General features: G+C 46.4%; 1 protein-coding gene across 1 annotated transcript in view; it reads right to left on the bottom strand.

The window, feature by feature from the left end:
- LOC128436485 (SH3 and multiple ankyrin repeat domains protein 2) overlaps positions 1-12,025 on the bottom strand; it is a 66,109-nt gene that overhangs the window by 6,151 nt on the left and 47,933 nt on the right. The window contains exons 14-21 of the mRNA XM_053418238.1: positions 9,066-9,281; positions 8,309-8,389; positions 8,146-8,154; positions 6,829-6,852; positions 5,849-5,887; positions 5,123-5,235; positions 4,778-4,883; positions 1,408-3,901 (exon numbers count right to left, since the gene is read on the bottom strand). Coding sequence (XP_053274213.1) covers positions 1,408-3,901; positions 4,778-4,883; positions 5,123-5,235; positions 5,849-5,887; positions 6,829-6,852; positions 8,146-8,154; positions 8,309-8,389; positions 9,066-9,281 — 3,082 coding nt within the window. The remainder of the gene's footprint in view (positions 1-1,407; positions 3,902-4,777; positions 4,884-5,122; positions 5,236-5,848; positions 5,888-6,828; positions 6,853-8,145; positions 8,155-8,308; positions 8,390-9,065; positions 9,282-12,025) is intronic.

The following is a 12,025-nucleotide window of genomic DNA, read 5'->3' as shown; positions in this document are numbered from 1 at the left end:
ATGAAAATGAGGATAACATGATCGTATGTGTGGTGAAGTGTGAAGGAGGGAACACGGGACCAGACCTGAGCCGCCGGACACTTCACCGTATTCACCACAAATGGACGTCGGCGCGTTGGCCTAACATCACAAATTAGATCAGAAGCGTCCGACCGACTCCATCCCCCCCGCTCTCTGCTCCTCTCTGAAGAGCGATGGGACCGTTTATATAAAATGCATGAGAGCAGTGAATTATTTATCGTGCTTTTTATTTCCCGCTCATACAGGGAAGATGTTGAAAAAACCATGAGCCGAGCCGACTCAGGTGCAGAGTCCATCAACATGTTGTCCCAGCTACTGCAGGTTTGATATAGATGGAAATCAATCTTTCTATTCCATATGAAACCATCCCTTAAATCCTTCCTATAAAAATGTAAACAGCGCTCACTTTCTTATTTATTGCCTGAGTGACTTTTCCATTCGGGATCGGCCCTTTGAGCTTCCAGCCAAGTAAACATTCAGTTTACTCCCTGACACACAGACCTCATAAAATGCTGCTACAACAAAGTGAAAGCTTGTCTCAAAATAATTGTCTACTGCTGTTGCCAAACACTTATCAGCAGGGTTGAGTTAAATCCTGAGCTACTAGCAGTAAGTACTCAGAGCCAATCTGAGAGTCAACTGTCAATCGTCTGAAGATGAATTAGCCTCCAGGGCATCGGCCGATAGTTTGGGGTTTGTAGTGTAAACCCAGGCCAAGCCAGAGAGAACTCTATCCAAGCTCGCAGCACTGTGCTAGAATTGAAGTATGAGGGCCATAGTCTGTTAAGTAAGAAAAACATTTTATGATGTCATTGCCTGATATGGAGTGCGAGAAGTAATAATAATAATACAAATAAGATGCCTCAGTAGAAAATTGGGTCGACTCTGTTTCTCTTTCACATGACAAACAAGCACACGCCTGCATCTCGTTAACGTCACACACAACTCAAAACCACTGTGATCTCCTCATGTGAACCACAAACCTGATCAACAACGACCACAATGGAACAGACAACTGTCGACATGTTTGTTTGAGACAGAGAACATGAAACCTGGGGAAATAAAAACGAAGCTGTCCACAAGACCTGATACATCAACGAGTGAACTCTACTTTCACCTGCCAATCAACAACTAGTCAAGTCGAGTGCTTGATACAACAGCTGTGACGATTTGAGGAAAAAAATCTACAAAATGTAAATACTGCATCAGCATGAAATCCTCATGAACTAAAAGAGTTGGGGTTTCCTCAGCAGGTACATTCAGTTTTGTTCTGACACGACAAACGAATAAATAAAATAAATGTTAAGATAATTACAGAAGACAGAAGAAGAAGACAGTGTTGGTGAGGGTCAAATCCCTGGAAATACAGAACAACGTATCACGTACCTTGTTCCAAAGGCCCCCCTGGTCCCGGTGGGGGAGTCGAGGCTGTCTCCTGGCTTGGGCGGCCTGTCGCGATTCATTTGCTGCAGAATGGAGCTCAGCTCGGTGATGACGGTGTTCTTGCTGTCTGGTGTGGATGGGGGGCTGCACAGCTCTGGGGGCTGGTCGCCCCACAGCTTGGATGTCCTCTGAGTAGGAGTTCTAGGAGGTTCCGAGGATGAAGGGGGAGGGGGCGGGACCTGCGGTGGAGTCCCATAGGACTCTGGAGGCTCTTCAATGAGTGCGTCATGATAAAGTGATGTCCTGTTGATGACAGACTTGCCCTTGGGTTTGGGCGCCACTGGGGGCCGATCCACCAGGAAGGCATGTCCGTCTGCAGTGGCATAGAGGCTCTCCAGAGCGCTGTCGCAGAAGCCTCCCTCTGACGACAGGGTGGAGATGCTGGAAACGGTGCTGGTGGTCTCCATGTGCTGAGGATCCCCGCTACTGCGGCTGTCTACCTCTTCGATGCCCGAGTCACCCACCCCTGACTCTTGTTCCGGTGGAGGAGGAGGATATGAGGGGGGCATGCGGTTCGCCACCCGTTTGAGTTGATCAACAACCGGTGGTGGGGCGTGAGGATCATAGGGGGGTAATCGAGGTCCCCCATTTCGTCTCTGTTGCTGAAGCATCTCTGCAATGGCACTAGCCTGGTCATCAGGTATGTCAATACTGTTGGCAAACTCCAGTGGTGGGGGGAGGGGCTCCGTGAACTCAAAGTCTTCATCAATATCAACTGAGGCCAGGGGGGGAGGGGGGATTCGGAATGGCAGCTTCACTGGTTCATCCAAGGATTCACCTAAAGGAACGCTCCTCCCCCGTGATGAGGGTGGCTGGGGATTGGAGAGAGTCGGAGGGTTGTGTGGATCCGGTTGGTTAGGGTCCTTCAGCTCTGATGGCCTGTTGCTGTCCTGGCCCTCCACATCTTGGTTGTTAACCTTGGCGCCTGGTTCTGTGCTGGTGTGGACCATCAAGAGCCCTGTTGACTTGGGCTGTGACGAGTCCGCCACATCAGCTGGTGCACTTTTCCTTTCCTCGACGGCCTGATGCTGCCTCTCTTCTCTCGCCCCATCAGACTCATACTTCTGCTCTGTCATCTGCCTCCGCAGGCCACCTCGGCCAGGACGCCCCATGGTTGCTGTGGAGATTGCAGCAAAACTAGTCTCTATGCCAGAACGTAGTTTGGTGTCAATAAAGAGGGGTTGGTTGAGGTCTGGTTTGTGGCTTGGCTGGACTGGAAGGGACTGGGCTTCGTGCTTGGGGGTTTGAACCTGAGGAGGGTTTGGAGGCTGACTCTGTGGATGGTTTTGTTGCTCCTTCATGGCCCGGTCACGAGCTGCAAGGGCCAGAGCGAGTGGAGAATTAGGGTCCAAGGGCTTGCCGGTGACAGGGTGGAGGTAGGTTCCATTGGCCCTGTAGTGGCTCTTAGGAGGAGTGGCTGGGAGACTAACAGGACTGTCTAAGTTGGGACACTGGCCAGTTCTGGTGTTCAGAGGCTCCCGCACAACTGTGGGCTCAGGTGTATTAAAATCGGTCATGTTGCCACTGCCACCCCCTACAGGGGGCCCAAGCCGTGCAAAGGGAGGGGCCAATATCCTTCTAAGTCGCTCGTCGCTACTAAACATGCCTTCATCGATGGACTTTGACTGGCGAAGGCGAGGGGAAGGTGTTGGACCGCTCAAATCATCATCCCCAAAATCGATTGACTGGAAGGTAATTGAGCTCTTTCTTGCCTCGAGCCTCTTCTCCCGGTCCCGCACTGCCCCAGCAATAGCTGCAGCGAAGGGGTTGCCTAGAGAATGAGGATCTTCAGGACGCAGACCTCCACTCCCAAGAGTGGGTGTGAGAGAGGGGTGTTCAGGAGTGGTGGGCTCGATCTCCATACTGCTACCCTGGCTGCTCTTGCCACTGCTGCTGGTGGAAGGCTCCTTGACGATGATTGTGGGGATGGGGATGGATGAGCATGTTCGTTCTACAGGTGTAGTAGGCATGGAGACCGGGCCTGAGGGACTTGCTGGCTTGCGACACATCTTCTCAGGACTGTCCTCAACATTTGACTGTTTTACGAGCATGCCCTTCCTTCGAGCTGGCTTTGCTGGCACATACAATGTCCTGTTGCCCACCTCGGAGTAAGGGTTCTCTGGCACTGGTGCACGCCCACGTAAACGTGTGCTCTCAAACTGCTCTGAGCTCTGGCGGTAATAGCCGCGCCTCAATGTACCAACGCCGGCCCTGCTAATGGTGGTCACTGCATTGGGTGAGTTCTGGGTGAAGCTGGGTCGTGTGGTGCTGTAGCCTTTGGATGTAGGGCCGGCAGCTGAGTTGTAGCCAGGTGGCGAAGGGGGTGAAATGGCTGGAGGAGGGGGGATGTCCTCTGTGGAGTCAGGCATAGAGAGGCTGCGGGAGAACTTTAGTGGCGGAGGTGTGAGGAATCCTTGTTTGTCATCCTCATCTGTACCTTGAAGAAATGAAGCAGAAAGAAAAATGGTGTGAGGACCTGGGGGAGACATCCCTACTTTTTATTTCCAGCATGGTCTGCTCATTCTACAGAAAACGACTCATTTTTTGATGTGAGCTCTTCATTAACCTTTATTTATCTCAACAGGGGGTTCCTGAAACTTGGCAGCGGCCCGCTAGATGAGAAAAGTGCTAAGATAAAAGATGTTTGCTGCAGCAAGTGGGAATTTCGTGGTGAGTTAATTTGAGCAGTTTCTTCACCAACTGAGAACGGAAACAAGGTCAAGAACAAACATTTATATTAAAGGCCCGATTTGAACCAGAGTCGCCATGGAATGGTTGTTGGAGCTGTGCACATTGTAAAGGATCTTGTTATCACAATAAACATTATTTTAATCAAAACACATTAAATGGTTTGAATAGATTTAGATCAATTGTGTCAGATGTTGGGATATGTAGTGAAATGTGATTCCCATGTGTCACGTTTCCTCAGCTGCCAATCAAACCAACGCTAAATGTGCTTTCAACGCAATCATTGTGAAAAAGTCATAACTTCTTTGGTACAATAACGATGGCTTTGCAAATCGAAAGGGCCGTGAGTAACATTATCCTGCACGACGTCCCCCCAGTGCAGCTCTGAGGGTTCAGCATATCCTTAATGACCTGCAACATAATCGCCTGAAGCTCACTTTGCTGACTGGATCGTTCTAATTTATCTATAATTAGTTTCAATATTGCAAGAGAATGTCCACAGAGCATTAATAGAATATTACAACAAGCTAAAAGCAAAAGGTGCTGGACATGCAGTTGTGAGCTGACACACACATACACACACACACACACACACACACACAGAGTGAATGAATGCACATCATACCTATTGACTTTTGCTTCTTGATGGTGCCCTTCTCAGGTAACCCCAGGAAGGCTCCAGGAACAGTGGGGGGCACCACTGCTACTCCCTGGCGGTCATGATACATGGACTGAAAACCAGAGCGTTGTTCATGAAATATCCAGATATACAAACTTTCCATTAGCTCTCTGCTGACACGTACACAACACCCAAACACGACCACAACGAAATCTGAATCTAAACCTACAAGTTTAATCGTGCATCATCTGCATACAAAATAAAATTCAAATGTATGCAGGTTCTGGAAATGTAACGTCCGTATTTGTGTGTATTTCTCGACGTTACGTGAGTTCAGCCCTGTTCACTTACATTCATATCAGTGGGTGTAACCAGGCAGCGACTGGAGGGGCGTGGTTTGATTGTGGCGATCTTCATATCAACAGGCGAAGTCTTCTGTGCGTGCGTCATCTCTTCGACTTTGTCTGCAAGACAAATTTACCCAAAATCCATCAGCAACTAACACAAAAGGTGTGTGTGTGTATTTTTGTGTGGTGGGGTGGGGAGGGGCTCAACTTGCAGAAAGCCTTAGTAAAAGTTCTCGTCGGCCAAACGCAAGCTAATCATTCACTGTGACGCCTCCTTGTGTTTCCACACTGAACTGCAATGAAACTGAAAACACTGAAAGACATTTTGCATGGGGGGGATGAGGAGTCGGGGGGGTGCAGACGGGAGGATGAAATGCGTGTGTGTGTGTGTTCAGCCTCGGAAGCCGTGCAAGCTCTTTCCAAACAGCCGACTCAGCAGCATCACCGGGCTCGTTCCCTCGTCAGACGTAAAGATGAGCCATGAAGGTGAAGTCCGTCCAGTTTGCCGTTTTCTTTCCCCGTCTTTTTTTAATTTACCAACAACGTGGGAGAAGGTGTCAACGGCAAACTTGGACTGAGCTTCCCTCTGGTGTGGGATGATGCCGTCAGACAGAGTCGCCCTCAGAGAAGCTACATGCTGGCCCTGAACTACCCGCTCACTGACAGCAGCTCCCTGGCTACCAGCTCGGCCTGTGCTGCACAAAGCTTCATGCATCAAGGCAGTGATTACTTAGAGTGACTTGGAAAACAATCCTCTTCTTCTGCGCATCTTCACACAGAGGAGAGGAGTGGGGGGGGAGGGGAGGAAAGGGGAGGAGAGGATCGTCAATGACCTTCACTATGTTTAGAGCTGAAACACACCGTACACAAACACACACACACTCTCTCACACACACACAAACACACACAATACAGAACATATATGTATTTCCTCGTGAAGTTAATTCCTCTGTCTGCGGACAACATGAAACACAGTTGCCCTGGAAACCTGTTTGGGAGTGAAAGATTTCCTAGAATAAACCTCCTCCTTCTTGTGCACACACACAGACACACACACACACACACACACAGAATCCTGCAGTGACACAGGAGGACAAAAAAACAGAAGCACCAACAAAGACCAACATGACAGCAAATCTTCGACGTCAGGTGAAATGAACAAACATTAGCTTTCAATGCTTGTTGTGCATAAACACACACATTCTGTTTTAATGTTGAAATTCTCCACAGAGTAAATAATGCGTGCGTCCTTCTGCTAGTGCTGCAAATGTAGGTTGTGTGTCTGCCTGCACGAGAGGCGCTCTGAAGTAAGATTCTTTATTTAATCAAAAATGAATCATGAGACGACTCATCATCCGACCGAGGAAAGAGGAAGAAATAATCTGGATGGTGACGGAGGGACGGAGGAGCTGAAAGCAGCTTTGTGTCCGACAGCATCACAACATTAAACCATGCGACGACAACAACAACAACACTTAGAACACAACCAAGTTCAAAACAGCTGCAATCAAAAACACTGTAAATCATGCAGATACACTGCAAAACACCACAAGGTTCGACTGAGAGGAAACAAAAATCAACAAATACACAGGGTCAGTTATCACAGTGAGGTGCTGGTGCTGCTGGTGGTACTGGTGGTGCTGGGTAACGTAAACTAATTCAATCAGTGGGAATACCGGATCATGGTTAAACATGCCTGCAGTCACTTACCACCTTTCTTTTTCCTTAGAGTGGCTTAGAGGGGCGACACAAACAGATTCTGATTCTTCAGAGCATCAACACAATCCTTTCCCCAACAGGAACACAAATATACTCAACTTCTTAATTGTTTTGTATTTGTGTTTGAATATTCAGTCTGCGTGTTTTAAATGCATCGTCCTGCAGTAGATTCACGTTCAGCTCTAACAGCACAAATAGGACCAGTCGTGTATAAAGTAAAAAAACAAACATGCTGACTGGTCACTCATTAATTTATTCTTAAGCTCGACACCTCGGCTGGTTACACTGACATGTGACACGTGTGTCTTCAGTGGCACGTTCAGTGTCTGTTTCGGTTTCCACGTTTAAATGACATGTTTCCTCTAAATGATGTCAACAAACTGGGTGTGTCAGAGGTGTCGTCCAATCAGCAGCGTCGTGTATATAACCCCGCCTTGTTTAAAGGCTGTGCCACCATGGACTCGGACGTTTTCTCTCTCTGCTGCTCTAAGAACATAGTTATTTAATCTGAATTCATTTTAATGGGCAAAGGCAGAAAGTAGAGAATCTGTTTTCAGACCTGCGCTGAACTCCAGATCATTTCAGGAGATTATCCGGAGTTCAGAGGCTGTGTGTGAGAACGCAAACGTCTGAGTCAGTTGCTGTGAACGTTCTTCAGAGGTTCTCCTGCCAGCCCTCCAGAAAAAACACCAACGTTTGAGGGACCTTATGTGAGAACACAGCAGGAGATTCTCTGGAGGATTCACCCGGAGGAAGTGGGCGTGTTGATGTTTCTCAGGAAGACACAGAGAAAGACGTCAAGGTGGAAAGACGACGAGGTTCAAGAGCTCTGAAGGCGACTGAGCAGAGAAGCTTCTTCATCTGTGAAACACAAACTCCAGAGAAGGTCCAGGGGTCGCGTCTGAAACCGCTCGATAATAATAAATAATCACAAGCTGAGACTAATGATTGGTTGAGTCTGTGTTTGGGCGGAGCCTCAGTATCATGGCTCCACCCCCAGATGACAGCTCTGCAGCCTACAGTCTGGACACAGGTGGTTTTAACATTTTCAAAGCAAAGCAAAACTGTTCTCGTCACACACACAGAAATAAACACAAGAAAACTACAGTCGCATTTTTCACTTGTTGCAGCAGCAGCTCATGTGTGCAGGGAGCATGTGTCCGTCATGCATCATGAAAGAGGAGAAGCCACGCCTTTCATTAAAAGCATTGCATGATGGGAACAGAGACGTCGTTCAGCCAATGGGAGCCGATGGATGTGATTGGACGAGAACGGACGGCAGAAGGTTGTGCAGCGCGGACTGCTTACCTTTATCCACTATAGTGAGATGAACCAATCAGAAGAGGAGAGAGGGAGACAGAGAGCAGCTGTTAGACACGACTTCCTGACGAGGCGACAACACAAACCAGGCGACAACACAAACCGGGCGACAACACAAACCGGGCGACAACACAAACCAGGCGGCTCTTACCGAGTTCCTCCAGCTCCGAGGTCATGGACTTGGAGCGCATGGACAGGGCTGTGGTGGGGGCTCTCTTCGGCGGGGGAGGAGCTGCGGGACCAAGTCACAGTGACGAAAATACATAAATCACATTTGATTCTCATTCAAAGAAAAAAAAACATTTCATTATCTTACAGATTTTTAGCAAAAATTACATTTAACATTTTTTGAATCAAACTTCAGCTGTTTCAGACGTGGACTGAACTCCTGAGAATCTCCTGAAAGTCTCCGGAGGGGCCGGAGGTGTCCGAGCGAGAGGCTCCGGACTTTCTCTGGAACTTCTCCAGCCAGCCACCGAGTAATAACTCCACAGAAAGTCCGAATGAACCAATATGAGAAAAGACCAGGAGATATTCTGCAGGATTTACCGAGAGCAAGTGGCCGTGTGGATAATGATTCTAACACGATTCTAGAAACTTAAAAAACTAAATATCTCAGGAGGAAAAAAGCTGAATTAAACTTCCAGCAGTTTTCTGTTGGTCGTTGAAATCAAAATGTCCGATGTGAGCAGCTGTGAGAGTCTGACCTCAGCTTCTGTGTCCAGTGGTTCCAGTCGGTGGATGAACAGCAGAGACCTGAGTTCTTTACAGTCTCTAATCGAGCAGCGGTTTTCTGCTGATTCACACCTCAGCCTCATTATTATTTATTTTTAATCCTTGTTCATTCTGACCAGCGGTGGAACATCTGTCAGTGAGTTTATACATTTCTGTGGGGGGGGGGGAGGTACCTTTTTTGCGTGCCGTGTCATCGGGGTCCAGATTCCGGCTCACCGTCACGACCTTGATCAGGAGCCGGTTCCCTCCCAGGCGGATCATGTTGACCACCTGCCTGTGGCCGACCTTCACCACGTTCTCCTGGTTCACCTGCAGCAGAAACAGCCGAGTCGTGAACCTCGAGACATGTTCTCCATAAGGAACCTCCAGAAACCCTAACGTTACGTTTTCTGTCAAATATAAATTGTGTTGAGAACGTTTTGAGCAAACGAAGCATTTTAAATATCACACATTGTCACGACTGTGAGTCTGAGAGCCACAGAGCTCCGTACAGACAGATTTTGTGTATTTTACTCGTTTTTGTCGATTTAACAAATATATGATGACAAACATGACGTCACATCGCATCTGTCGGATCACATGAGATTTCTAAAACACAATATAACAGATTCTGCTGGTGTGAGCTTCAAAGATTAAACTTAACATCATGTAGGTGACGAGACAAATGACTGGACCGCCTCTGAAAACCAAATTAAAACCAAACTTTCACGACATTAGAAACAGCCACAACATGAATCTGCCTCTCGTCCACAGCAGTGAGTCCTCGTCACTTTCAGCCTGAGGCGGCTTCACGCTGCCACTGAAGCTATTTCTGAGATCACATTTCCTCAGAGTGATTGACAGGCGATGTGGCAGGGATCTGACCAACCAAAGGGAAGAGGGAGGGGCTGACATAGCGCTTGAGGGCTCGGTCACACATACACACGCCTCCCGTTCACTTCCGATGTGGGCGAGCGAGCGAATCAAACGCTCTCTGCGATCTTTGACCGTGACGTCACAGCCCCGACCAGAAGCATCAGTGTTTATGTGGTTGACGCCACTTGGCCGTCATTGGCTGTAGTTCTCATACTGAGACATGATTGGACGACAGCCTGATATTAGCTGGGTCGAACCAACTCCTGATCATAAGCTGTTTTCAGACATGAACTTTGGAGATTCTCTTCATACTGTCTGGAGGAGCTGTGATGATCGAAATGTCAGAGTTCAAGGCTTCGGACTTTCTCCAGAGTCAATAATTATGAATATTATCAGACAATAAATTGGTATCAGGTTTTAGTTTTGTCATCGTTCTGACTCGATAGTTTATAAAACTCAAACGTATCAATCAGCTCTCGTATGAACGTCTGAATATGACAGAACCTAAAACACTGCACATCCACACTCACATCAAATAAACACACACACACACACACACACACACATTTAGGCCTAATCTAATCTGATTATTGCTGGTCAAATTTCACAAGGGCACGGGTCCTCTCTCTCTCTCTCTCTCTCTCTCTCTCTCTCTCTCTCTCTCTCTCTCTCTGGACTTTCATCCAAGATGAACCCTCAAACACCACACACACACACACACACACACACACACACACACACACACACACCAACACAAACACACACACACACACACACACACACACACACACACACACACATACACATACACACACACTTGCACAGCGCTAGTTTGCATATAGGGGAAGCCTTATGTAATCTGCTCTGTCTTGCCATCTCTTATGTAACTACACTAGAAAGATGGACACACACACACACACACACACACACACAAACTAACACACACAGACACACACTAACACACACACACACACTGGGTTGAAAAGCTGCTTCTTCACAGTAAAGAGGATTTGTGGGCCTGATGTCTGAGGGGATGAGCGACGTGTTCTACACGGATCAGGATGAGATGAGAAACTTTGAGATGAGTTCAGCTCATCTGGATTTTTATTTTTACTCACGGAACATCTTTCACTAAATGAAACTAAATCTAAAGTTACGTTTCAAAACAAGTTAAAAAGTATATCCATGTATATACATCCATATTTTCCCCATTTTCATTTTATAGGAAAACTGTAAAAGTTGAGTTTAATGATCAATGTAAAGAGTCCTGTGATTTACCACAGTTTACAAACAAGTGACTTGAGGTTAATGCTCCTGTTTATCAATAATAACATTTATTCTAAACCACAAAGGAAAAAGAAAAAGACCAACTGTGTGTTTTCTTCAGAGGTGTGAAAGGGTGTTGGTCTGTGTGTGTTGTCTGTTTCTTGTTTTTGGGTCTTTTTTCCACCATTGCACACATTTTTGTCTTATTTTCTATTCACTTGTTTATATATATATTTAGATATATATACTTTATTTTCTATTTTAAATTGTGATATTCTATTTTATTCTATTTTATTCTATTTTATACTATTTTATTTTTTATTTTTTAGGTTGAAATTACTTGAGCATTGCTAGAAGAGAGCCTATGACTCAAGCATTTCACTGCCAGCGACTGCTTAATGTTGTTGTTGTGAATTTGATAATAAAAATCTTGAATCCTGAATCTTGAATCTTGAATCTTAAGGATTTAAAAGTTGTGTTATATTGTATTTAACAGAGAAAAAGTAGAATAAACCAAAGTGTTGTTTATGTCTTTAAAACATTTTCTACATCTGATCAATTAAACCATAATCTTTGCATCGGAGTGGATTAACATTTTATCTTTGTTCATCCGTTTTAGTATTTATATTTTATGATGAAGTGAAATCTGAAGAATGAATCTCCTGATTGAGGTTTGAGTTCTTCACTGTTCAGACGACGGCATCGAGTGGAGAATCAATCTGTCGTCTATCGGTTACATGCAGACGATTAGTGATATTGATTCTTTTCCACAGTCAGAGACTCTGGTGTGAACACACACACACGCACACACACACACAAACACACACACACACACACACACGCACACACACACACACACTACTATAGACAGGGCTTCAATGCAGAGCCCATGTGTCTGTCAGATCAAGCAGAAGAGCCCATTCAAAAGCCATTATCATTATCACAACCATTCCAATAGTTCCACAACATTAAGCATCGTCCGACCCATTTAACACAACACGAGTCTGATCCC

The sequence above is a fragment of the Pleuronectes platessa genome, chromosome 1, assembly GCF_947347685.1.
Source record: "Pleuronectes platessa chromosome 1, fPlePla1.1, whole genome shotgun sequence".
Classification (NCBI taxonomy): Eukaryota; Metazoa; Chordata; class Actinopteri; order Pleuronectiformes; family Pleuronectidae; genus Pleuronectes; species Pleuronectes platessa.
This window is presented reverse-complemented; position numbering and strand designations above follow the sequence as displayed.